Here is a 27,390-nt window from a genome sequence, read left to right on the forward strand (position 1 = left end):
ATTTTAAGAGTCCAATGTCTAAGATCCCGGAGAACGGAGAAGGAATGCACACACACTAAAAGAAAAGTAAATATTTGGGGAAGAGACAAACATTTTTTGAGGAAAAAACACTACATCATAAGCATTTATACAGAGTTAATTTCATATCAGAGACTCCAGCTTCAGCCAAAATCAAATATTTGCTTTCATAATTCCACCCCAGGACACGCTGACATGCTAAAAGCCTGCAGAGAGCACTTCTACCCGAGCAGTGCTCTATCATCTGACGCCAGCGTAGGAGGTCTTGTGTCTGAATCCTAGTCCAGATGACTCACAGTCAACTTTATGCAATTCTTTAAAGAGAGAAGTAGAGAAGTGATTTTCTGCAACAGAAGAATTTCTGCATATGGTTTTCTTGCACAAAGTTCCAAACGAGTCAACAGCTCTCAAGCTAGCTTTCAAGTTTTGCGGTGACCATATTAGTTTGGATAAACAAGTTGGGAAGTAAACAATCAGGGCACCTGACTTACCTCCCAGCTTACAAGTACACGTGTGTCAGACAGAAAGGAGAGGGAAGGTGCTGTGCACTGGCCAGGTGGTCCTGCTGCTGTGGTGACTTCTGTAGCCTCCGAATACGGCCCGTACTAGAGGGGAACAAGGTGTCTGTATGTTAATATATAAATGTACACGCATCTCGCATTCCTCAAAGGCTTTCCAAGAACAGCACACAAACTTTTTCAATGCTATGAACTTCCTCAAACTTGGACTGGGCTTCCACTCGGCACCAAATACCAGAGTTCATACCATGTAAATTATTGCAAAGTTAAAATATGAGGTGAGCTCAGGTACAAGCAGACAGCATGTACATCCTCCTGTGCGGCGGTGAGTGCCCGTGAAAGCGTAAGCCACCTCCAATTTACCCAAGAGTGAGAACGTGCACTCAGCAACGGAGTAACTGAGGAATAGTTTGTGTCCCTCTACCTTACCTTAAAGTAATGCGTTCGCATGTCTTGGCATAACTGCCTTCTCGCGGACATAAGGAGGAGCATAACAACAGTAAAGCACATACTGGAGTCCAAATCCAGCTTCGTTTATATAAAATGTCTGCCACACGTTAATTATAAAAGGACAGCGTGTGCTGGAGCCCCAGTGTGGGTTCAGCGTGCAGGGGCACGCTGCACACACGCCGTGTATGGCTCAGCTCCACAGGCAGCTGAGCCAACAGCTCAGACAACTTTTGAGCCCTTCGTAGGAGAATAATTTAAATGCATATTATAGCAAGAGAAAAGACAATTTTCAAAAGTCTGGAAAACCGGCTTCAGCCAGCAGTGCGAGGACAGGAGAGAGAGAACCGTGGAAATAGCCTTCCCAAGGCCTCTTGAGTGGGATAATAAAGTTTGTTCAGTACCTCCCCAAGCTAATTAGAAATCGTTCTCCAGAACAAAGGAACTTCGCTGGAAGCAATTAGAGGAAAAACACTGATATTTACTTATGTTGGAATGCAATACTAGCAAGCATGAAGAAAATGAGCCACTACAAAGGCTGAACAACACTGAAATTATGAACCCCAGAAAACCTCAACAGATGTGTCAGTATCAGTGCTATTGAGAAAGGCTAACACTGATCACTTTGTTTGAATTACAAAGAATGCACAAAATCCCGTTTTATTGACTTCTGCTGTTTTCTTTACCGAATGGGAGGAAGAAAGGTGTTCGCATCTGGTAAAAAAACCCCAACCAAACGCAGCCCCCTCATTTAACAAAGAGTGGACCTTTGCAACTTTAAACACTATTTGTGTGTGTGTGTGTGTGTGTGTGTGGGGAGAGAGAAACAAACAACAAAAAAAAAGAGGAAAAATAAGGGGGGGGGAGGGGGGGGCAGGGAAGGCAAGCTACTAGGTAGGCAGTGGCTTTCATTCCAGCAAGCAAATCCAATCTCTCCATGTGTATGTAATTCATTTTTCACAAAAATAGTGGATATTTTAAAAACAAAACAGTTTAACAGTCTTGCATATTTTTCTAATACCCAAGTGAAGTTTTAACAGAACTTCTCCCTGTAAGTGAATAACTTTAAACCTTTGTGTTATGTTTGTTATCAAGATTTCCTGGGAACAAACACATCAATAGGCACATACTGTTGCTAGGACTGCCTTTATAAAAACCCTTGGAAAGATGCTCTCACAAAGGCAAGCAGAACCAACCCAAACCTCACTGAATCAGCAAGATCTTTCAACACATCTCCGTGGACATCAGATAGAATTTCTGATGTATTTGGGAAGGCACTTCCAAGGAAATCATGTAACAACAACAACAAAAAGAAAAATCACCAGATCTATAAAGCATGTATTTTTTTCAAATGAAAACAAAAAAATCATTAAGAATGCAAGCTTTCCTCAAAATATATCAATACCTGAGTGAAATGTCAGTAATTGTTTTTACACAGTTAAGATTTAAAACAAAAAGAAGGAATGCAGTGGAAAGGGAATAAACAGATCCCTCCTTGTAAGCAGACAGGACTTTTAGCAGGGATTTTGCAGATTTTGGTGCAGCTGATTTTGGCCAGTCAAATCCTATTAGTACCTGAAATCTCCTTTTAAAAGAGTACCAGATCCAAACCTGCAGCTCTTCCTCAAAAGCTCCTTTCAGCACTTCCCACTTTATTTTCTTTTGCCCATCTCCCCTTCAACTTTCTGGTCACCAGCACTAACACAATCACTTTCCAGAATCGCCCATCTCGGGCACAGTACCACCTCCAGAGAGAAAAGGTCAAAGCACGCTCCAGCACGCTGCACGTACCCCGCCATCGTTCAGAGCTCTCACTCTGAACCGATACGTTGCTCCAGGAAGGAGGTTGCTGACGGTGCACTCCAGATCAGGTCCATGATACACTTCAGACACAACTTCTTCGGGTTCTGTCATTTCTACGCTGTACTCTGAGACAGGACAGCCGCTTTCTGACGGAGGAACATCTAGAAAGAAATCACAGAATACATTAGTAACATATGGACATATGCCAGGAAGATTAATTTTTTACTTCACATACCACAGAAATACATATGTATATACACGTGTGTGTGTATAGACATATATATGCATAGCAAAGAAAAACATCTGCTGGATACTGGCATGTACCATGTATTCTGAAAAATGTGCATTTTTTTGACAGTTTAGTGTCATGTCCATGGCCCAAGTCCTTTGCAAAATTAAGGTGTCCAATGGATTGTGTGCGTCATACTGGGGATCAGGGTTTAAATGCCACCCAAAATCCTCGATATGTTCTAACTCAAGTTTCTGGGAGAAGTCCTATATTAGAAGTAGCAAAATGCTTCTGCTAAGACAATATTGCAAAGGAATAAAAAAGATCTTGAATCACACAGTGGTTTTGCAATACAGAGCCGCAGCGGCCGAGGAGAAGCTGCGCTTCTGACTTGCACAGAATTCACCGGACTTCGCTCTGTAGTTGCCGCTGAACAGAGCACACTTCAACCTCTCACAAAAGTCTAGCAACAGAAATAAAAGCTAAGGCGAGTTCAGCAACCAACCATCAAGATCAAAGCTATTCAGAAGTGAGATGCTCCAACGGCTTACCCCATTGTAGCTGTACTTCTTTGTGCTTCGGCTTCCCCAAAACTCTTGGTGGCCGGCAGTGACCTGGTGCAACACTTAGCGTACGGACAGGTAAACTTTCAGAACACTGGAAAAGAAGAGGAGCTGAAGTTAGCTCTCTGGTATGAATACCGCCTACAAAGTGATTAGAAAGTGGCACAAGAAATTGTTTTCTGCAACAATCACTTAATAGAAATTTATATAAACAATAAAGGATAGGAGATGCTATCAAGCATGTTACTTAAAAATGCAATTAATAGAGTTATTTCATTAGCATACTCAAAATGGTAGCACAGGAAACTACGATGGCTAATCATAGTTGTGAGGTTCTTTATTTTAATTTTCCTTGGTTTTAAAATAATATCAAGGCCTAAAGTACTCAATCATAAAGAAAAAAAAAAAATCAAAGCAGGAGGAATAAAAGCGTAGCTACTGAAATGATTTTAAATCAAAGAAGGGAATGACAGGAATCAGTGGCTGGATAATGGAACCCAAAAATCTAAAGACGAGTTCAGCCACATGGAAGGTAATTAACTGTTAAAACAAACTACCCCTACTGCATCTCCAGTCACCTGCTTTGGTCAGTACAGGCTCATGTACATGAGAATCTGTGGCCTTTCTCAACAAGTGGCCAGATCAGATAAACATGACGGTCTTTTCTAGCCTAAGTATAAACAAAACCTACAAGACTGGTTTTGAGGAAACCAAACATCACTAAATTGCAATTTGCCTGAAAAAAATGCCATCAGTTACACATAAGTCTAAAATTCAGCCACTTGCAACAGAAGATTAACTGCGATCAGTGCAGCTTTACTGTGCTACAGAAAAAATATTCACCACCTTCTTAAAGCAGAAATCTTTTACCAAGAATAGCAGATAAATCTTTGAAAAATATAAAACCAATAGTCCTTATCGTTAAATAATACTTACCTGACTGTGTCCGCCAGTGCTGATACAGCATGCCCGGAGTTTATACAAAGTGCCTGGTTTCAAGTGAGTACAGGTATATTCTGTAGCCGATCCACTATATGCCACTTCCCATTGATTTGCTAAAAAATGAGATATATCCAAGTTTAGAGAAGTATAATGCAAGAATTTCACTTGTGTCTAGGAGGAAAGAAAATCCTTAATGTGATCTTCCACAAGTGATATATTTCAGGAAAGTCATTAGTGTGAGTATTACTATGAATATTATTCCCACTTAAAGACATACATATACATAGACACATATACAAATATATATATATACTTTCAAATAAGTATTTCTAAAGTGTATTAAAAATATCAAATCAAACAGTAGGTTCAGCCCTATAACCTAAAATTCCACTAGTCTTAGAGAAAAAGAGCATACTTAAAAAAAAAAAAAAAAAAATCACAGCAAAAACTCCCCGAAACCCAGCCCAAACTCTCCCAGGAACACTGCAAGTTTTAAGGCTGCAAGTATGTAACTTGGTTTCAATCTTATCTGCAGCATTAGTGCATTAATGATAATAACAACAGCAGCCCAAAGGGTCAGTACTTCTTTATAGTAGCCACAATGGATTGAAATGGAGAAAACTTGTTTCACATTTACCTTCCGGACTTCCTTGAGAAATCTCTAATAGATACTTCAGGATTTCTGAACCACCATTATCCTGTGGAGGATCTGAAAAAATAAAGCAAGTTGTTAGTAAATCAAGATTAGGAGTGAAATGTAACAAAAAGGTTAAAGAACTTGTTTCTGATTCTGCTCCTTCTCCTCCACAAACTCCCCCCCACTAACTACACCAAGGAATTTACAGCAGAAGCGGGTAGCAGATGTTGGTTTTCAGCATGAGTCAGAACAAGGCAGCCGGATAATGATGTTACAAACAAAATGTATGGAAAAAGCACGGAAAGAGATGCAGCGTGGAGGCTTGCCCCATCGATAGAGGAAGCAGCCGGAATGATGCTGCAACGGGACATGAAATGAAAGGTGAAAAGCCTGAAGATGCACTTGGGTGCAAGTTAGTCAATAAAGACAAGCAACATTTTCAATTCTGAAAACATTAAGAGCCTCTACACATCTTTTAAAATATTAAAAAAATTAAGTTGTCAAGCTCTCCAAACACGTTCAACTTCAGAGTGAGAAGCAGCATGAAAAAATCTAAGCTTTAATACATATTTACATAATTTTATTGCAACTTATTATGACCCGAAAAAGCTCTACTGTGACAAACTGAACTGGCTTACCCCACTTCACACTAAAGCCATGAGATGTTATTGGCCCCTTAATAACAGGTCTGGTTGGAGGTCCTGGCCTGTCTGGGCTTGTTGTACAGACCAACACTTCGCTGGGAGAACTCTTTCCTTCCACATTAGAAGCAAACAGCTGAAACAAAACCACAAGTTGACCGTTGTTTTACCGTAAGTGCTTTTCTGACAGTTCTGCATGAGACTTCTTTTAGTAATTGCACAAATATCATTAACCTGAAAAGTATGTCACATCCCAAAGTGTGTGGGATTCTAGTAACAGATATTAGACGCTCACATTATTTCTTTACAAGCCACGTTGATTCTTCCCCTCCCTGCACTAACAATAGATCGTGACATGGTTAAGATAAGAGCACTGCTGTTTATCCCTTTAAAAAATTTCACGTGGCAATTTGCGGTTATTTACTCATAAAAGATGAAAACGATGACAATAACTATGCTGTTTTTGTTTTGGAGGCATTTCAAACTGCTATTTAAAACAAATTAATTCAGAGTATCAGTAATCATGCAATTAAAAGCTTAAGTAGCATGACACACAAACAAGAAACATGTAATCTACAGCCACTGAAACGAGCAGGATCCGCACAAAGAAAACTTTCTCAGCCAAATCCTTCGTCTCTAGTGAAGAACACTTTCGTCTGACTTCAGGGAGAAGGCTGCTAAGCTAAGAAAAGACACGAGGACCTGGCCAGGAGACTGAGCAGATCAGGATCGTACAAGAGACCCCAAACAGTCCAATGTTTTGTGGCTGCTGAGAGCTGTATTAGCTCATGCTCGTCTCTGGGTCAGAGATCTGCTGCCAAGGAAGTGAGTTATAAAATATGTATTATAATTGCTAATTGTAAATACAAGCAAGCAGGAACTTTTCTGCTTGGGAAGCTCTGTTATTCCCAGGAGCAGTCATTTCTATCCTCTCTCCTAACACAGGCATCTGAGAAAAAAAGACTTGCAATTTTTAAGGCCAAAAAAAGAAATTGAGGTTCTCTAGCCTATATGCTTGCTTTGAATAAGTCACTAAAGCCACTATCAACTCCTGAGTATCATCTCTCGGTTCTTCTGTGATTATTCTCCAATGTAGGACATCTTGCCACGAACACCAGACACATGAGCTAGACAAATATCCCAGTAACAGCTCTAGGGAATCTGGGTTAGTTACAAATGTGATGCAACATTTATACATTCCCCCTATGTATACAGCTAAAGACTGCACTAGCCTGACAGGAACTGAAAATTTGTATTAAATTGATTGTTCAAGCAGTATCTTCAACACTTTTTCAGAGCCACAGCTTCCGCAACCTAGAGGTCCCCATCCTCCTAACAGGAATAAAAATAAAACCTTGTTTCCAGGTCACAGATAAAATTATGTAGTGGTATACACAGCACTGCTTTTTGTGGAACCTCACTAGAAACAGCCGTTGGTGATTCCCGTCTACGTGTCAAACACTTCAGAGAACGGAATTTCTGCACCTCGCTGCGTTTGGTATCATTTGCCCTTCTGTGCCAAACCCTCACTCGGTACCGAACAAATGCCTTTGCAACGGTGTATTACACTACCATGGTCACTTTAATTAACCAACCTTTATTTCATCAAAAATGTTAGCAGGATGTCTCCTCTGTAAGCACACATTGTCTGGCATGGATTACATTTCCCCCTATAATTCTTTATTATTAAGGGGGTTCCCCAGAGAACCATATTTTGCCCAGGTTCAAAGACAAGCCTAGGACTTGCCAGATAGCCCCCAACGCGAGTTTTAAACCACCGCTGTGATCCTAGGGTGCCTGTGTTTGGTTTTGTTTGTTCGTTTTGTTTTATAGTTTTGGGGATCCTTCCCCAAGTTCCGCAGCTAATTAACGCCGGTCCACGTGCAGCGAGGGAACGTTTCAGTGCCGAGTCAGATCAGAGTTGTGCTGGTAGCCAGTGACACGAGGCTACAAGTTTGCTCTGATACCAACCCGGTTTTGTAAAATTCATGTTTAATTTGAAAGCAGGTTGCAGAGAAGCACTAACTGTCCTTTCCCCTCCGCCAGCCACCACAGCTTTTACAGTGCTAAACTAAAAGGCATCACCTCTGAGCGACACCGCAACAACTTTCCGATTCTTTGGACAGTCCTTCGTGCAACTTCACAAGGTCTTCTGTCGCACAATGGAATATATGCAAATTCGTTTTTAAGGATTTAAGTGAGTCTTTGGGTAAAGTAGGGTTTTTTTTGTTGCTCCTGTATATACCAAGACGTACAGAAGCCAAATGTTTTCGTACCTATGGCACCCTTCTCTCCCCGTGTTGTTTACAGGGGACACGAAGTCGCTTCCAGGCCCCGATTCCGTTTGGGAGCACAGCGAACGTTGGCTTTACGGATGACAGACGGGATGGCGGTGCGGCAGCCGCCGCGGCCCAACGCCATCTTGTGGAGCCGTCACGGCCGACAGCCCGGCCGGCCGCCGGGACCGACAGCCGGACCGCAAGGCCGGCCGGTAAAACCCACGCCGTCTTCTCCTCGACAGCAGCTCTTGTGCTGTGCCGGGTGGCTTCAGCAGCAGCGAGGCTGATGACTGAATTTTGTGTTTGCAAAAAGACTTCAGAGCGTCTCTCTTGGGGTGGGGTGGGGGCTGTATTTAGGAGCACCCCCAGAGCAGGAGACACCAACACTTGCTAAAAAAACAGCTCCAAAACCAGCCACGGGTATGTACGAGACAGAAAAGCTTCAATTTCTGCGTGTCTGGGGGAGACAGGCCCCTGAGCTGGGGAAGGAAGCTGGGCTCCTTACAGCACTTGCTCCACTGTGTAGAAGTGAGACTGGTTTTGTGACCGTGGATCAAGTTTTTGGGGAGCAATGCAGCTGACAACCACGTCACACCCCGAGCCACACTTTTACAACATCATACCTGGCAGGACGGGGCACCGAGAACTACGCTTCTTTCAAAAAGGCTGAGCAACGAGCATGTCCTGTGATGAAAGTAAAAATACAACTAACAGTCTAACCTATTAGGTCACAGTATAAAGTAAATTTGTATTTGATGACTCAGTTTTGGAAGTAGTACTAAAGGGTCCGTACGGCGCTTGGAAAAAACCCAACACAGAAAATACTACGCAATGACAAGAGGAAAAAAGATTTTACCCTGAATTTATACTGTGTGCTTCTTCTGAGATTCTTCACAGTACAGGCTTGCTCCTCTCCAGTGTACTTTGGGTGAAACACGCTGTCCTAGAAAAAACAAAACCAAACAAATTCCTGTAACTGAGGAGTCTGAGGAAGTACTCTCTATATTATAGTCTGTAGCTAGAACACATTATAGCAAAAGGGCTTTATAGTCGAGTGTTTTTTATTATAATTATTACTTTAAAGCTGCAAGGCCACAATAAGGATGTTACAACTGACCTGAATAATATAATGTTGCTGTAAAATAAGCACCAAAACCAATTGCGACAGTTTAAGTTGTTACAGAAATAGAAGGGACAGATGACAGAACGCAAGCACACCACACAGCAGTGAGGACACGGCAGACCAAACTGGTTAAGGACAAACTGCCCTATACCCTACAGACTCCTGTGAAGCTTTCTAATGTAATCATGCATGACAGCACAGATTTTTAGCTAAGGATTCATAATTCTGCTGTGGAGCAGAACAAATCACACAGCTCTGTCCTGCCAAGTACCCAGTACTCCTAGAAGACCCTCCAAAGCAGCAACCCACAATCTTCTCAGTGATCTTGAATTAATAAATGAAAACTCAATCTAAGTCATGCAGTATACTTTTTAGTAACACGGTACTTACATTATCTTCTTCCTGAATTTCCAGGGTGTAGGAAATCACTTCTTCTGGTGTACATCCTTCTACTTTATTCCACTGCAATGAGATCCACGTAACACCAGCTCGAACAAGCCTTGGTGCAGAAGGGGTCTGAGGAATATTACCTGCAGTGTAGCATACCACCTCCTGGCTGTACCCACTGCACAGAGACAGAGAAGGAGAGAGAGGAATATTGAAAAAAAACCAAAACAAACCAAAACCGACAGAACAACCCAAACTTAGGTGTATTTAGAAAAATATTTCACATTTTCAAAAAATCTAGACACCGTTAAAATTTCCCAGGTGAAAAAGATGAGCACCCAGTTAGCAAATGCCAAAACTAATAACAGAAAATAAATGCAGAATTATCTATGTCCTCACAGTCATTTTTACAGATCTCATCACAATAATATCGGAAAAAATAATCTTTGATTGCCTAAAAATATTACCTATTAACTGTGAAGTAGAGGAAAATCTCATTTAACAAAGGGGAACTTAAACATAGGAAATAAAGCCCCAAGTGTTCAGCTTTTAGATGTTGAACTTGAGATGCAGTTTCCATCTTTTATAAGCTCAGAATAAAACTTCTATTTAAGCTACACCTCTGAAAGCCAAGTACTTCGAGCAAATCCAGTCCCGCTGTTTCAGATATCCCCCTCCAAAGAAAGCAGGGAAAATTTAGCCAGTCATGACCATACATGCTCAGCATCACGTAGGAGCTGTCTGGTGCAGGCACAGATACCGTCCAACCCTCCAGGCTGGCTCTACTCCTTCCCGATTTTCCCTGCCCAAACTTCTTTGCATTTTAAGCTGAGCATAAAGTTGCTCTTTGCACAGCTCAGGTTGCAACTGGAGAGAACATCCGCGGCAGAGGAGATGCATGCTCTCATCTTCTCTAAATCCCAGCACACAATGCCTTGAAACATTACAGGCAGCTGTGTCAAGCAGGTGTAGGAAGAGTTCTCTTAAGACTCCACACAGAACATATTACGTACAATGGAAATTTGAGAACAAAGTTTAAAATGGACAGGTTTTGGTGAATTTTTGGGAGGACACCATCAGAACTCTCAACCGAAGGTAACGTTCTTCAAATCTCTGTTTCCAAAGTACAAACATATTTTGTTCCTTAAAGTCACTGCATGAATTTAACGCACACAAAAAGCCACATCTCCCTTTTCTGAGTCTTCTTCCTCAAAAATAACATATTTGTTGAAATATTCTTAAAGTGAAAAAAATCAACCTATAACTAACACCCAAACAAGACCAAAATCGGCTGAAGTGGCAAGTCCACAAGCATTACAACCAACCAAAACCACCTTATGACACAAAGTGTTAGGTGACATTATCGTGTCGTAATTTTGAGAGCTGTCTATAAAAATAAGCCACGTGCTGTTGGTGCTTATCTCATAGATTAAACACAGAGCAGCTGACCATAAATATAGTTCTTAGTTCAATCCCTTCTCAACAGCCTGAGGAAAAAAGAGAGGGAGAACAACAACAACAACAACAAAAAAGTTGGGGAGGGTTGAAGTATGCCCTAAGATATTTTAAAAACCTGGAGTCTGGCAAAGAAAAGAGATGCCAAAACTGGGAACTTTGCACAAAACCAGCAGTCCCCTTCCAGTTACACTCTGCAGCTCCAGCTCAAGCCTCTTGCTCTCTCCAGATCAAGTATTATTTCAATAGGGAGGGAAGTAATTTTGCAAGAAGTTGGCAAAAGGGACTCTGTGCACACCTGAACAGTCCCCGTGCGTCTCAGAGGGAAGACACAGGAACATGAATAAAGAAACTTTTAAAAGCTATATCTTACTAAGAGGTTTGTGTTTTGGCAGAGAGAACAATACAGGAATCTCCCTCAGCAAAACACATTGTTATATACTGCTAGTGTTTCTTTTTCTGTCCTTCTTGTAATAATGATTAGATCCTGTTTAGCTAAGAAGGACAACAGAGGAGTATACAAGAGCACGGGGTGTTCAGCTTCTTCACAGCTAAACTTTTCCTGGCCTACTTTCCTTCCGTGAGTACAGGAGCGCACAGCCCCTGCAGCACGATATCTCTTTGGGCGCGCTCTGGTCCTCAGCTGCGTAACTTTTTATAGCCCAGTGCTCCCCAGCAGCTCCTAGAGGACTGCAGTAAGTCTGATTTCTCATCGCCTTCATTTGAACGCATCTGTTCACGTGCAAAGCGAAGCAGAATATGAAAGCCATCCCGCAGGGCCCTTGGGTGTGCCTGTCCTCTCTTGGTCCTGGCTCTCCCGCCCTTCTTTCCCACCCCATCAGCCAGCCCTGCCAGTCCTGCAGAAGAAGGAAGGGACTGTACTGCTGAAAAAAGACAGAAGGGCTTTGCTTTAAACCAGAAAAATAAATATATCAAGATTCCTTTCAAAATCTGTAACTCAGCTTCCTCTTGCTTGTTTTTCTTGGTTCACAGAGGTCCCTAGTGGGAATTTTACATAACAGATGTATTCTTTTTGTATTAGGAATAGGCCACAAAACACCATTTAACACCTCAGAAGGAGCCTATCTTCTTAGGTTAACCTCATCATACTGAAGGTACACGATGGGAGGTGAATGATACCACCAGGGAAGGTGCGACCTACTCTAAAGCGCTATTAATAGAGCAAATGTCAGATATCCAACTCAAAACCATACAGAAAGGAAACAAACAAAAATCCTCTCCCAAAATTCCTCTGTACGCTGTCATTGGCAGTTAAACTTTTCAAGTGCCACTTTTTCTCAAGAAAGCGTGTACCTGGGGTGACTTACCTAGTACCGATGTCATTCTGAGCTGCTAATCGGAAGGTGTAACCCAAAGCTGGACAAAGCTTCGTCAATTTGCAATGCTTCTGGCTTCCAAAGTAACATTCTCTGAAACCACTGTTCCTCTTTCCCTAGAAAGAGAGCAATCTGTAATTGGATAGCTATGAAACAAAACCACGCGGTTCTTATTTTAAAAAGGGCTGTTAAATGATATTAGAATTAGACGCTTTCATACAGGCACTGTGCAAAGAAAGCTGTGTAAGCCGCTGACAGCATTACCTAAAATAATACAGATCAACACAGTCAGTCTGCTGTCAGATTCCTCCTCTTTTCAGATTCTTATCTTCATAAGATGTATCTACAGCTTCTGTCATTCTGCTCGAAATGCAGTTTATCCTACTCATTAACAAAAAAGCGTGCCAATTGAGGGTGAAATTCATCTCTGAAATGACCCGGTCAGAGGAGCAGAGGAAAGCTGTAACCAACATTTCTTGCAAGCGTTGCCCTCTGCACCTCAAATCCCACGTAAGCCCTCCCCGGTCCTTCAGAAACACCCTGTCTATCCCACAAGAGGGCTCTCGCTCCCCGCCATCCAGCCCAGGGCCAACCCCAGCGACTGCCCTTGAGGGCAAAAAAATCGATTTTAACTCATCACGGAGGAAAATTTAACGCCCCAGGTTCTGTACCCATCCCGCTGCTCAAAGCACGTGGCACGCGATGAGCGAAGAGGATTTGTTGGGAAGCACAAAACTTTGTTAAGAAACTTGGATGCCAGAGATACGTATGGTTTATGGGAGCTTCACATCAACGTGACCCAGAGCGACGATGAGCCCTGACAAAGCCGAGATGGGTATCGAGACACCTCTCTGGCTCCCAAGTCCTTCCTCAGGTACGTCAGGTACACACCAGCATGGCTGAGGACAAGGGCATTCCAAAGTTCTCTCCCTCCCTGCCACAATTAGAACAAAACAAATACCTTTTCAATCCAACACAACTTGGTATGGCCTGGGGTAAGCCGAGCTTTTGCAGGACAGAGACCCCGAGACAACGAGTATCTAGTCTCATCCTATGCCACATGTGGGAAATGGTCCATTTGAAATCCTTCAGGAGAAAGGGCGTGGATTGCTCAACTTTATGTAAATAACATCTACCCAAGCTGAAGCAGTTTAAAGGAGTTTTAATTTCAATATCTGAATACAAAAGTAATGGGCAACTACATTACAAAGTACCCCAAACCACACCAGAATAGAAACCTAGCAAAGCGCACCCATGGGCTGAAACTGGTGCAGGAGATAAAGTTATGCCAATCTCTGCAACTTCTTCTGACTTAAGAGCTCTGCTATGCCATTTACTATTTTTGGCACCTGTCCCCACGATTTTTAATTTTTATTTTATCTTGGTAAAATTAACATCTGCCCATAGAGAAGGCCACTTACTTCACCCGATATACACCAGCTTGGCAGAAGACTCGATGTTTCTATGCCTAATCAGACTAAGAGGAATATTATTTATACAGGTGTCCCTCACTGCGGTCAACAGCCTCACTTACTGCCGCCTCCTTGGGCTCTGCCTGTCCTCCCACACATCGTTCTTCCTCCACGCTCAATACATCACTTCATCATTAAAGATCTCAAAAATGCCTGAGTGGGACATATATTTTTCACTGGCACATTCTCCAGCCCCTATTGACTTCCACTTCTTTTCACTCAGATCGCAACACAGAAGGAAGCACTCCATAAAATGTTTGTAGCAGATCTCCAAAGTGTGTTTATCAAGCTAGAAACGATCACGCTGACCTCCAGCATGACACCACAATTTGGAGGCACTGAAGGGACCCTTAGCACACTGGCAAACGGCCACAACTTACTTTAATTTATACAGTGTGATCCTACACTTGTTCTAGAACTTGGTTTTATACACCATCTTCTTCAACTTCACCCACCTGCTCCAGCTGTAACATTACTGTACGGCTCAAGTAAATTAAGGGGTGGAATTGGAAGAGAATCAAGAATCCTAAAGCAAAAGTCTTTTGTAGATGAGAAAACTTTTTCAGATTTAAAATCCCTAGATATAGAGTTATATGATAAAACTCCATTTGGACAAAAATAATAGGTCACCATACTTCTCAGCTCAGCAAGAACGTATTTAAAATCCAGGCTATACAAAACCTAATTAGTAATCCTATGTTTTAGTAAAATATCCATTCATCAGTGCAGGACTGCTAAGAATAGATTCCCCCCCCCCCCATGCAAACTCTCTTTTATAGGTTCAGATGCATTAAATTAATTTTTCTCTAACTCTTTAATGACTTCACTATTTGTAAAGCATTTGAAAACATTTCTTTCTGATTTCTGCTTAAGAATGTACATTTTTCATCATTTTCCTATGCTTTTTCTCCAAGAGAACAAAGTGACCAATTGCTAAGCATGTGGTTGATAAAGAGATGAACGGCGATGGCTGGCTAAAAAGGAAAGTCATGAAAAACTCTCACCTGTAGCACAATGCCTGAACTGAGAGCAACGGGCCAAGTAAACTCCAATTTGTCAAACTGGTGAGTTAAAACTTTGCAAAGATTGCCAAACATTTCTCGTCAACTTTGCAACAGTAAAAATTCTGATACTGTATCTATTTTTCTTCTAGAACTGGTATTGTACATTCCCCAGACTTGCTCAGAGTCCGGCTGGTATTCAAATTACTCAGACTGGCTGGTATTTTGGATTCTGTTGGCACTAATTGGAGAGGCTGGCCGATATTTCTAATTATCCTGGCATTAATAGCCTGGAAATAGTCTCTCCATTCCTTCTCTCCCAAGATTTATGAAAGCACTAATGCTGGCATAATTATAGACAGGAACAACTGGCAGGCTGGTACTGGCTGCCACCCAAGAGCCTTACAGCTTTCCCAGAATCCTTCTCCTATTCTTTGTACACTCAGCATCCAAGTTTTAATCCTTTAAATAAGGTTTCGTAAGTTGCTTAAAATATACTGTATCATTTCCGCAAATATTTCTAATCCACAAATTTCAGAGGGAGAACGGACACTGCCTGACTTCTTCACTAGCCCGGGTTTCTCCAGCCTGCACTCCCTATTCTTCATGAGGACAACCCATACCGCGATGATCATCAGGGCCTGCCCGAGGAAACAAGAACAATTCAGCTCCACAAATCCACTAGAATTTGCGCAATACTATAACACCGCATTTTAACACAACTTTTCAGAGTTTTGCCTGCTATTTCAGCTATATTCCAAGCTCCACGCTCACTTAGAACAGGATGTTTATGTTTCTCTTGGAGATTCTGTCTATTGAGACAAGGAGTTTGAGATTTTTAAATGGGTTTTGTTGACCGCATTACCTGCGGCAGACATAGTAAATAAACACAAAAGGAGGAATGGGCCACTGCAGGTACAGTGGGATACAGAAAGGGAGCACAGTCCTTCACAAGACCCCACTACAAAAGTCTGAATAAAAGCTGCCGGCAGCAGATCTGCAACCAGGAGGCAAGGTGGCAATCTGCCGCAGGCCGTGCCAGCGGTAACTTCTGTTTGGTTCGTATTGGCAATGAAAAGCAACAGACTGATATGCAATCTGACACAAAGCTGCGGAGCAAACTGTCAGCAATTACCGTAACACACCCTAATATCTCTGCAAAGCATTTATTGTGCAAGCTCTTACACAAGTAACTGAATTTTCTAGATATACAAACATTTGGAAGACAGAACGGGACCTATGCCGCACCCCTAAAATATACACAAAACCCAATTTTATCCAAGACTCCCCTCTTGCACGTCTCACCGGAGCGGCATAGACACAGAACAGACCTAGAGGGCAGGTAGGTGAACAAGCCCAAGCCCAAGCGTCAGTGCGGAGCTCCGTGTATCCGAATTCCGGTGGACTGTCACTGAGATGCATGGCCCACATTATCAGCTAGTATAAATGGGCACATCTCTGCTAGCCCCGAGTAGTTTAAAACTTTGTGGTAGAACAAAATTATCTCCATTTATCTGTATATAAACGTTATTAACTATCCCTCACCAAACTGTTAAACGGTGTAGTATTGTATCTGTCTCTCTCTTGAGCAAATTCAAGTGAGATGCTTACTGGATGAGAATTAAAGCTGTTTTTGAGTTATATACAAAACAGCGACACACACTGCATGAGAGGGGTGTTCTTCTCTCTGGCTCAGGAACAGTCCTCCACTTGCCCGTAGAGAATGAATAGGATACTCTCGCTGTCCATATGCACAAGAGAAACATTTATTTACTACCACTTAATCACAGAATGATCATTTCACATCTAATTAGTAACAAAGGCCTGATTCTTATAGCAGTGCCAGCGGCATTTTTCAATGCAGTTACAGTTTACTGACTTTGATGAATGCTGGCATGGGGAGAAAGCACCACCTCCTTTACAGTGATGTTTTCTGTTTGGTATATTTTTACTGCTATTTTTTCCAATTAGCCTTTTGCTTACCCTGAATAATCAATCCTGGCACAAAGTCATCGATTGACTAGTGCAGGTATCTAAGTTCAAAGGCTTTAGGTTTGTGAAGTTCACAGAAAAAGAGCCAGAAGGTGGAATTTCCTTAATTACTAATTTTAACTGATTTTATTGCCAGACTACTATTGCCAATCCCAGGACCTGAGGTGCAGGCATGTTCAGATCCTACTGAATTTCAAAATACCCGAGAAGAGGACCTGATCCTAACTCCTTTGAAGTCGATGGAGACTTTACTAACGTACATCCAATGTAACTGAGCGACAATTCACTGAACTGATCTTTTACACTGCTGTTAAAGAATGAAGATCGTCCTCCATAGTTCTTCAGGAATTTTAAGCTAAACCAGTTTATTAGCAAGGCATTACAACTATAATTCAAAGACCTATGTCAGTAGTGAGAAAGAAAGCATTTGCATTTTCTAACACGTAACACCACTCAAGTTACAAACCATTTGATCCAAACTGGGTGGGAGGGAAAAAGGTGGACTAGCAGGAATAGCTTTGTCTATCGGCTACTCCAGAGGCTGCAGGTCAGGGAAACCCCCAAAACTCAGAACTAAACTGAAGTGGCAGCTGGGTGGGACTGGCACAGTGACATATAAAGCAGTATAACCATCTCTTCATCAAAGTAGGTCAGACTACAACACACCTAATTCCAATGAAGAAACAAAAGCACCTCATTTGTGTTTCACCTAAAGCTCACCTAATGAGGTGAAAGAAGGTTTTTAAAGTATATATGAGAAAAGACAGCTAAACCAGAGAATGGGAACAGTACTGCGTCCATTCTCAGCAAGACACAGTAAAATAAAATAAAAAAAACCCCAAACACCACAACCCTGCCTCAAACACCTCTCTCCAGTCCCTTGAGCAACCATCCAGAGAAGCAGGGAACCTGCAGCAGGTACATGGGGTGGCACGGGGCTTGCTGAGGAGCGCTGCACCCGGGGTCCCAGGCAGTCCCCCCAGCACCCAGCCGGCACTGGAGCCCCTCCGCTCGGCGGGACTCCCCAGGTGCAGCCACGAAGAGATGAACTGCTGTCCTCTTGCTACAGTTTACAACCTCACCTAATCCTAGGGCTGTAAAACATGCCGATTCTGCTGTCATTTTACAGCAACAATTTAATTTTTGCATATACGACTCCTGCCACCTAACATTCCTGGCTCCATTTTAGATGCTATAAACTACGCCTCTGCCCCATAAAAACAGGAGCAGCCAGTTGAGAAGCTGTTGAGCATCTGACACACTTCAAGATCTGAATTGCCCCAGAGAAAGACAACCCCGTTACCCACCGTGCGGGAGCGCGAAGGGACTGCTGGAGCCTCTCCCTTGGTGGACGCGGCTAGCCCAGCTCGAGCTGGGGGAACAACGCCGTAGGCCTGGGAGACAGCCAGACACGCTCGCCCCACCACCTCCACCGCTCCCCGCGTCTCCTGTGCCCGACGCCAGTTTTGTTTCTATAGCAAGAGGCTGCCGCCTTTGCGCGACAGCTTTCCAGGATCTGCGTGTTGCTTCTGTGTCGCGACGGCTTTCCACGGCTCGCTCGCACGCTATCTATCCTTCCCTAGGAAGGGACTCAACTTCTCAAGGCAGACTGCCATTTTAGGGTGTTTTTCTAACTTTATCATCGGATAGATTTCTTGTTCTCCGCTCATGCAAAGCCCCCTCTGCTTTGCAGCCACAATTTAATTTCCTTCTGATTGCTGATTTTCCCATGTTTATATTTTATTCTGTGCCCTGTAGCTAATGAATGTTGCTCTAGCTGAGATCTGGCAGAGCACTCGCTGGTGCCTGGCAAGCGTTCTCCTCTTCCCTCTCATATTTATTTCTTGATTTCACTGGGACACAGTGTGGCATTGTAACAAAGTCGTTGCTTTTGCTTACGTGGAGTTTACACAACCAAGTGTGAGGGTACAGGGCACTGCAAGTGAATTCTCTTTTGTACGTGGGTGCTGTAACTCCAGGAGCAACCTGCACCCGACGCTGGAGGCACAGCTTGCAATGGCACCTGAAAAACCGAGTGGAACAGCTTGCCGTCGCAGGTAGCTGACGTTACTGCAGATGCCAGCGTAGTCAGCCTCTATCTTCAGACTTTTTCTTCAATAAGCCTTAATAGCAAGTTTTAATTCAGCAACTCAAACTTGCGTTTCTGTCTCATATCAGAGGAAAAAAATTTTCAGCGAAGCTACACCTGTGGCACTATCTCACAAGCAGACAACTACATTTCAGTCAGGAGTCATGCCAAACCACTGGAGATGTAGCAAGTTAATTTGTGCGGGGTCCTTATTCTTTCATCTTTGCTGGCTAGCTATCCGCTGGGGTCTCACATTTCAGGATTGTTACTGAGAAAACAAGGAAATTAAAATAGATGGACTAAGGGAATCAGGATGCCTTCATTTTTCCCCATTGGTATATGAGCTAGCCTAAGCCAAACTACTTTTGCCCTGTGAAAAGCAGACATCGTAACAATTCTTTCTGAAGACAAAACTCTAGGTATATATACTCAGCATTAAAGGACAAGAGCACTTTAAATTGCCTCACATATATTCAAAATGATGACTAGGCTCCATGTGGACAAAATTAACATAAAAAATATTTGCACTGTAGTAATGGTCTGTTGTTGGTCTTTCTTCTGACAAGACCTTCTGTTGCTTCCCTTCCCTTTGCAAGCTGGAATCACTCACGCTTCCACCGCTTCACTGCTGTTATATTCCCATGGCTCCAAGTTACTGGGAGCCTTGCAAGAGATCACAACTGCACAGCCAAGGTGTCACCGAAGATGTAATGGGATCGCCCTGGCCCATCCTTTTGGAGAAACGTCTTTTTAATCTCCTTTTCCCTGACCTCACACTCCAGTTTCTTCTTCTTCACTGACAACCTTTCCTCTTCCATTATGCAGAGAGGGACAGCAAGCCACTCTGAAATTACTGTTTCGTTTTACTTCAGTTCAGTGGGTTTCTCATCACGAAGACCCCGCTTGCTGTGACAGCGCATACAATAAATGTTTGCACAGCTAGCGGTTCCCAACATCCAACATGTAGCAGAATGATCTGGGAACACATTACTGGTGAAATGAAGGAAAAGGATTCATAACACAATATTCCCTTTAGGATATTATTTTTAGACTACTAAAAACCTCAGGAGATGTTTCTCAGACTGCACAACTAAACATCCCTTCGCACTCTTCATTTTCTGACTCACCACCTTTTCTTCTTTACATGCTGCCCAAGCCTTTTCTGTCACCCAATACATACTTTTTCCTTCAAAGATGATGTTCACTGACTCATACTTTCTGCAGAAATATGGCTTGCACAATGGAAAGGAGGCAGAAAGGGATGGAGGGAGGACTCACAACCAGAACTCCCCCCCCCATAGCAAATCTTGCTTTTGGCACTCTCCCCAGCAGCGCACTGATCACTAACTATGCAAGATCTCTGGGACACAGAACTTGTTTCCTTTTGTGTCTGGAAGGGGACTACTTGCCACTACGTAAAGGACACCCTGAATACATTCTCTGTAGGAGGGGCTGCAAGATGACGCTTCTTCTCCCTTGAGGCAGGAACAGTGGTTTTTTCTGCACTCTGACAGTATCCAGAAGAAAGATATCACAAATAGAACTCTAAGATACATCACAAGTAATTAAATAATAAGTAATGTTAATTAACACAGTACAGCAATGAGCAATAAAAAGTTAGATTTCGAGAGTACAGAAGCAGCACATTGTCTCTGCATAAAATATACTGAATGAAGCGTTTCCCCCCCCCCCCCCCTGCCCCTTTCACCTTTCCAACTCTTTACAGCTAATGCCATCAAGATTTCATTTGCCTACTTCTACTTTCTCCTGTATTTAATTATTTTTCTTTACTCAGCAAATCCTTGTAAAGTCTGAATGCCATTTATTTATGTACTTATTTCAACTAGTGGCTGCTTACCTCATCCCACTCCAGAAGGTAGCTGGTGATTTTTGAACCATTATCAATGGGTGCCTATGAACAAAAATGAACAAAAGGTGATTTGGGGAATAAGAGAAAACTACTTCCCACCCAGGCAAATGACTGCAGTTCAAAGCGAAACCAAAGCCTGAGGTTTGCACATAGCTTGGCAACCTCTTAACGAATACCGAGAAGAAGCTGGATGCAGTAAAAACACATACATTTTAAAAGTCAAGTCAGTGAACGGGGAGGGATTTGTCAGAGTACAGCGAGTTCAAGTCCCTTACTGAAAAATGACTGTCTCAGCTTTCAATTATTTTCAATGGTTATGCTCACTGCCAGTAAACTGTACTTTTCACTGCTTTCTTGCCCGATCCAAGCATTACCTACCTTCCATTGTAAGGTTAAGGAGCTTTTGGTCCTGTGCGAGGGTTTGGGTGGGAAGGGACACTCTGGTGCTGAGCTGTGAGTGGTGAAGCTTACTGGCTCTGAGCAAGATCCCTTTACCGAGTTGTACATTGCATATACCCTGGAAACAATATTAAAACGGGTTATAATTCTGCTGACAGTTACAAGATGAGACAGCACTGCCTCAGCCACAATATTTGACTATGAAAGCATCCACGATACCATCCACTAACGATAGATTTCTCACAGAACAGTGGCTATCCTTATTCTACTTCAATTGATGTAGTATGTAAAAAAAATTCACGGCAGAAGAGGAATATTACAGTGTTTTATGCAAACACTCCCACAGACCACTGAGTTATCATCATCATTACCATCATCTTTTCTTTCCACCACTATTGCCTTGCCTGCTGCCAGACTTTCACATGCTGTGCTAAAACCCTCTTTGCAATACAACAGAAAGTATGAACTCATGAGAAAAAGGTATAAACTTTAATGCCTGGTTTACACTTGATTCACATGTATCATGTCGAGCGGTGGTTAACTGCTGGTCTCCTTCCACGGGTACAAGCTTCTCCTACATAGCTCAGGTGTCAACACTTAGTGGAGCTCCAGGAATCAGAACTAACACAGCTCAGGATCACTGCTCTGATAAACTAAAAGTCTTCAAAGCAAATTTGATTTCAGGCAAATCCTCTATATACCAGCACAGAGGGGGATATACAATACCAAATAATGTGGGAAAGTGAATACAATATAGTCGAGCACTTCCTCACGAGGTGTTTTTCTCTGAAAAATTAATGATGTTATTTTTTCCCCCCTCACATTTTCCACACAGCAAAAGCAAAGTGCAAATTGGAGATCTTCTACTCAAAAAAAAAATTTTCAAACCATGACCAGACGATGACCTCTGAGTTGGCTGTAGCTATTGTGTACTTGAATGCAGAGTTTAAGAAAGGGCAATTTCTAAATTTGTTTTCAGTAGATAAGAGTAATTTATGTACAATGGCCACCTATGTGGAATCAAACTTTCTGGGGGTGGTTCAGAAGAACAGCTATAGTGCTGCTTTACCCATCACCTGTTAGCAGTCAGAAGTGAAAACAAATGCAATTAATTAATTGAGTCTGCATCTGGCAAGCGGTGCGTATGTGTGCTGGAAACCAGCATAGCTAAGCATCAAACACATACCAACGGGGAATACGACCATGCAAAAATGAGCTTAATGAGCATCTTCTGCAAGTCACTGAAACACTGAGCACGGTCACCTCTGAAGGTACCAAAATAATACTACTTGAAGAAATACAGGAGGTAGATTCAGAGCGAACAAGGTCCTCCTGGGTGCCCAGGGCCCAGCAGGGCAGGAGCGAGAGCAAGGGCTTGGCTGCGTGGAGACGAAGCCCTGAGAGATGCTGCCAAGGTTAGGGAGACCCAAGGCAATCTGCTGAGTAACTGTTGGCCCCATAAATTTCTTTACTTAACAGATTTATTTCTTCGCTGTCGTTAATACATAACGCAGCCTCAGTCAAGAAAAAAAAATTGTTGCGGAGGAAAGCAAACAGTCGGCCTTTTCAGGGTCGGTTCCCTCCACTACAAACACATGCTGCTCCTTTTTAAGTCTGACTGTTATATTTAGCCATCGCTACTTCTTTTTTAAACGTAAGTTATTGCTAACTGTTCACAAACGATTTATAATTTGGCAAACCTGCAGGCAGGAGGAGGGACCTGTAGGTAGGGAGAAAGAAGTCAGCCAGGATATGGGGCAAAGACCCACAACGGCCCTAAAAAAAATCACACGAGACCTCACCGCCACGCCGTGCGTGGTGACTGCTCTGCTGTTTGAAGCCAGCTTTAAAAGCGATGCTCAATTGCTTACAGCAGGAAGCTCAGCAGGGTTTTACAACCTTCTCTCCTTGCTACCGTCCATTTGCTGCTAGGGCTGGGACTACTGCCCGACCTGGGAGCCTCCGTCTTCTACTTGTTTACAAGAAGTTACTTCTGGTCTTGTGCTTCTACTTCTAAAGTTCATTTTAGGGCTCCACTAGGAAGTACCCTCAAAAAAAAAAGAAGCTGTAGTGTCAGACTTTGGTACTGGGTCTTTTTTAGAGCTCAGAAGCAAAGTGTTTGTTTATAAGTTTTACAAACAGGAGCAGCCTTGATGTGAAAAAGCACGCCAAACCTAGCCCTTGTCTGGAAAAACAGAAGGAAACAATAGACAGGAGTGAAAGGATTTTTTTTAAAAGGATATTAAGCATAAGTGAACAGGATGTGAATTTGAAGCCTTGTTCATAAGCAAAGTCTTTTAAAAAAAATGCAACATGAGCAGATAACACAGATGGTATTAAAAACATCAGGGAGCAAAACTGAGAATGTATTAATAGTTAATAAATGTGTAAACACATTTTTAGAATCAAAGAGAAATACACTCTGAAAATATCGAGACAGGCCAGCGTGAATCCATTTTTGGGGGCATAAATGCTGAAATTACTATGGTCAGATGGATCTGTAGTCAGCAGATTTACCTCACGAAGCAAGGAGTACTTATGAAGAAACTGTGCTGGAGTACTTTCAGTGCTAGCACACCTATGTTACAATAACTGAAAAAATGCCAGTTGCTTGAGACAAATTTGTAAGAAGCTCTAGGTATCCCACTTTCATACACAAGCACCTCCAGGCCTGTTATACATATAGACAGAAATACAGAGACACAGACGTCCTTCTTCCTCTTACTCTAGCAATGAAAAGAACATGACAGAAAATGTATTGTTCAGAACGCACTCCTGTAACTTAAAGTTCGAGACAAAAATCTATCAGAAAATATTTAGAAGCCACTGAAAAAAACAGCTACAGAGGTGACCATGAAATTCTTGAGCTACACTGTATACTTAGATAAAGAACTTCCACATTTATTCTCATATAATTGAAGAGTTTATATTTAAGTGACAGTCATAGTCACACTAACTCACCTGACGTGATAATCTGTTGCTGGCCTAAGGTCTTTCAGGTTATATTCTAATTCTTCTCCACTGCAGGAAAAAAGCCCAAACCCAACAAATCAATAAATTATGAAAAGCAGTATCACACTTAGCACAGCTAGTGATTTTCCAGTGACTAGCAACTCCCTTATATTATGATTTGAAAGAAAAATAATCCCACCACAGAAAAACAGTAGTAAGCAATATACCAACAATTTGTCAACACGCTTCATGTTTCCCGAAAACTTCACACAGCTCCATACACACAGAAGAAAAGTAGTTATCTCAATTTATACAGTAAACTAGCTATATGGGTTTATTTCAATGCTATCCTTACATTTTGTTGACATAAAGCTCATTGTGGTTTTTTAACGCTCCCAGGGCTGAAAAGAGCAGAATCGATACATTACTTTTGTACTTTCTGTACATTCACTATTTCAAAATACTTTACAAAAAGTGAGAGCCATTGAACGTCAGAGGAAAAAGTAGAGTTGCTCACACTACCGTTTCACTTATTTCCTGTCTTTTCCAGAACCACACTCTCTGTGAGGACCATGGCCAGGAGACATTTAATTAATGCCCTAACAGCTGGACCCAGATCTCTTTCAATACCAAGAAAAGTAAAAGCACACAGTTTCAGACATTTTAGGAAAAAAAAAATAAAAATCAGCATATAATCTATTAATTTCAAATGTAGCCAATGTAGTTAGGGCTATTCTTTTTCTTTTTGGCTTGTTTGCTGGTAAATGAACACTAGGCTCAGTCATGTGTTGCCAATTCTGTGAAGATTGAGGTACAGGTCAGTACTTCATAAGTAATAGCCATCTCATGTAATTGCTTGGCTTATTCATCATTTTACTAAAATCCAGGAAACAAGAAAATTCTCATTAGCATAAAGAAATAATTCATAGCTAGCTGGACAAATACAGGGAGACGTCTCAAAATCAAGAGAACAAAATCAACCAGAAAGCACGTGCCTGCTGGTTTGCCAGAAATCTACCAAAAAACACTTTGTTTTTTTTTTTTTTTTTTTTTTTTTTTTTTAATATATAATCCAATGCTCTGCAAATTCAGTTTTTTCCCCTCCAACATGAGTGCACCTCCTTGCAAAGACAATGTATTCAACATATTGCAGACTTTCTTTTGCCTATAGTAATAATGATTACTGCTGCTTGTGTTGGAGTATACCACATTAAGCTAATGGCTGTCCTCTGGCCAGCAGCAGGAGACAGATTACTACTAGCAGCTTTAAAACAGATGCACAACATTTCATAACCAGGAGAAAATGTGCTTGCTGGTGTGATGGCTGCACAAGAAGTACTAGAAAGCGTCCTTCCCATTTTAAGAGCTCAGCAGCACACGCTAACCTATAGAGATGCTCACATTGGCTCACAAATAGCTAGTGTAAATACCAGAAAAAAAATAAATCAGGCAATATTTCCCTGGTTAATATGCTCTTTTAATGTTACCCAAGACAGTTCACACAGACCTGCCTCTAGCATACCAGGAGGAATAGCCTAATTCACAGGACATCTTAAGAAAGGAGATGGTTTGGTCTCAAGAGGCAATTCCACAAATGCTGTATCACCTGGACTTTATTCAATGAGATTTGGGAAGGATTAGCTATTTCACAATAGCCAAGGTCACATCTCAAAATTTTCCTTCCTAGACGTCATTAGCGGGAAAAATAAAGGCATAACACCATATGTACTTGATCACAGAATGAGCTCAGAGGATCATTGGAAGGAGAAACAGAGAAATCCCTCAGAATTCTTACTGAAGACTGCTGAGAGCCAAGCATTCGGGTTTTTCTGGGGAGCCTACACTGCTGATCAGTGTACTCCCTCCTCTGCTCATCTAAGACACTACGAAGCAGTAAAGCCCTCAAACTTTTGCTCATTAGCTCGAAAAGCAAGCTTTACCGTTCTTAATTCTGCAAGTCCACGCAACATTTAGCCCATTAGGAAGGCAGTTATCCTGCCTGCATGGTGTACACGAAAGGTTTTGACATTTAGCATAAAAGTAACCTTTTCATCGGCAATGGGAGAGACAGCATCACAGGCAAGATCGGCCATATGTCGGGGAGGTGGGATGGGAAGGCAATTAGGGACTTTGTGACATGCACTCAACCAGCTCCCTGCAAGCTCTTCCAGCAAGGCGGGCTGCTGGGACAGCGAGGGAGCAATCACAGGGTGTTCAAACGTGCAAACTTCTTTCTGCAACCGATAGGCATGCCAAAGGACACCCTGAAAAGCTCGGAGAATTTATTCCTAATGAAAAAACAAGTGTAAAAATGATGCTGTTACCTGTAAATTATCTTGTATTTTCCATCCCTCCCTTTATCCGATAAGGCAACCTCGTAGGTACAGGTGTAAGGCAAACCGTTGTTGTGTCTATCTGCATTTAGAAGGCCAGTGGGAGGTGACCAGGAAAGTAAAACTGTTCTTGCTTGAATATTTGTAACCTATAAGAGAAAGATCAGTTACTCTGAATTCCAAGGAAAACGCTACTCTCCTAAGTATTGCTTTTTGCTTGCACCTTCACAATCAACTTCTCGTAAAAAAGAATTTTCAGAGCTACAGGTGAAAAGTAAAGGGTCAGCAATGGTCATCAACAACACAACACAAACAAAAACACAGATTCATGGCATAAACTAATCTCTAACAGATGAGGAATACTGCCTGTCACTGTCTGAGCATTCAGCAAAGGATGCCTCGCACCATTCTGGAGGTACCTGCTGCTGCGGCCATTACCAGAAGGGAGGTGGAACTAAGTGGAATAAAGACTTTATCCTACAGATTGTTTCGTACGCAATTATTTTTCTAAAGCTTTTGTTAGGGAGACTCTCTAATAAAACTCTGACAGCTTTTTCAGTCATCCTGTTCCTTGTTGTAATTTGAAACTGCAATAATTCAACTGTGAATAAAGAAAATAACCCAATTCAATCTGCAAGGTTACGCTGACTCAAAAGCATAAGGGAAAATCATAATAGAAGTCCAACTTGTCAATTAAAAACGACATTGCAAATCAATCACTTTGTGCCTGGAGAGAAAGACCGCATGCATGATCTGTATTCACCCCTGGGTGTGACACCTCAATGGCAGATGGGTGAGGATTCTCTTCCAATAAAACGCGGAAAAAATACCTCAAACCCCTGGACCAAAACAACTCTATCACCCCACCAGTGCAGCTGTATTCTTCTGGCAACACAGGTCCAC

The 27,390-nt window shown here is 42.1% G+C and overlaps 1 protein-coding gene across 2 annotated transcripts in view; it reads right to left on the bottom strand.

Annotated features, from left to right (window-relative positions):
• The window catches only part of FNDC3B (fibronectin type III domain containing 3B), a 210,000-nt gene that overhangs the window by 43,762 nt on the left and 138,848 nt on the right, over positions 1–27,390 (bottom strand). For both annotated transcript variants that reach the window (XM_049803975.1, XM_049803976.1), the window contains 13 exons: positions 26,479–26,636; positions 24,164–24,223; positions 21,182–21,320; positions 20,792–20,845; positions 12,371–12,495; positions 9,591–9,765; positions 8,934–9,020; positions 5,796–5,934; positions 5,158–5,229; positions 4,515–4,633; positions 3,567–3,672; positions 2,775–2,947; positions 510–623 (listed from right to left, as the gene is read on the bottom strand). In XM_049803975.1, coding sequence (XP_049659932.1) covers positions 510–623; positions 2,775–2,947; positions 3,567–3,672; positions 4,515–4,633; positions 5,158–5,229; positions 5,796–5,934; positions 8,934–9,020; positions 9,591–9,765; positions 12,371–12,495; positions 20,792–20,845; positions 21,182–21,320; positions 24,164–24,223; positions 26,479–26,636 — 1,521 coding nt within the window. The remainder of the gene's footprint in view (positions 1–509; positions 624–2,774; positions 2,948–3,566; positions 3,673–4,514; positions 4,634–5,157; positions 5,230–5,795; positions 5,935–8,933; positions 9,021–9,590; positions 9,766–12,370; positions 12,496–20,791; positions 20,846–21,181; positions 21,321–24,163; positions 24,224–26,478; positions 26,637–27,390) is intronic.

Source organism: Accipiter gentilis, chromosome 6, assembly GCF_929443795.1.
Source record: "Accipiter gentilis chromosome 6, bAccGen1.1, whole genome shotgun sequence".
NCBI classification, from domain to species: Eukaryota; Metazoa; Chordata; class Aves; order Accipitriformes; family Accipitridae; genus Astur; species Astur gentilis.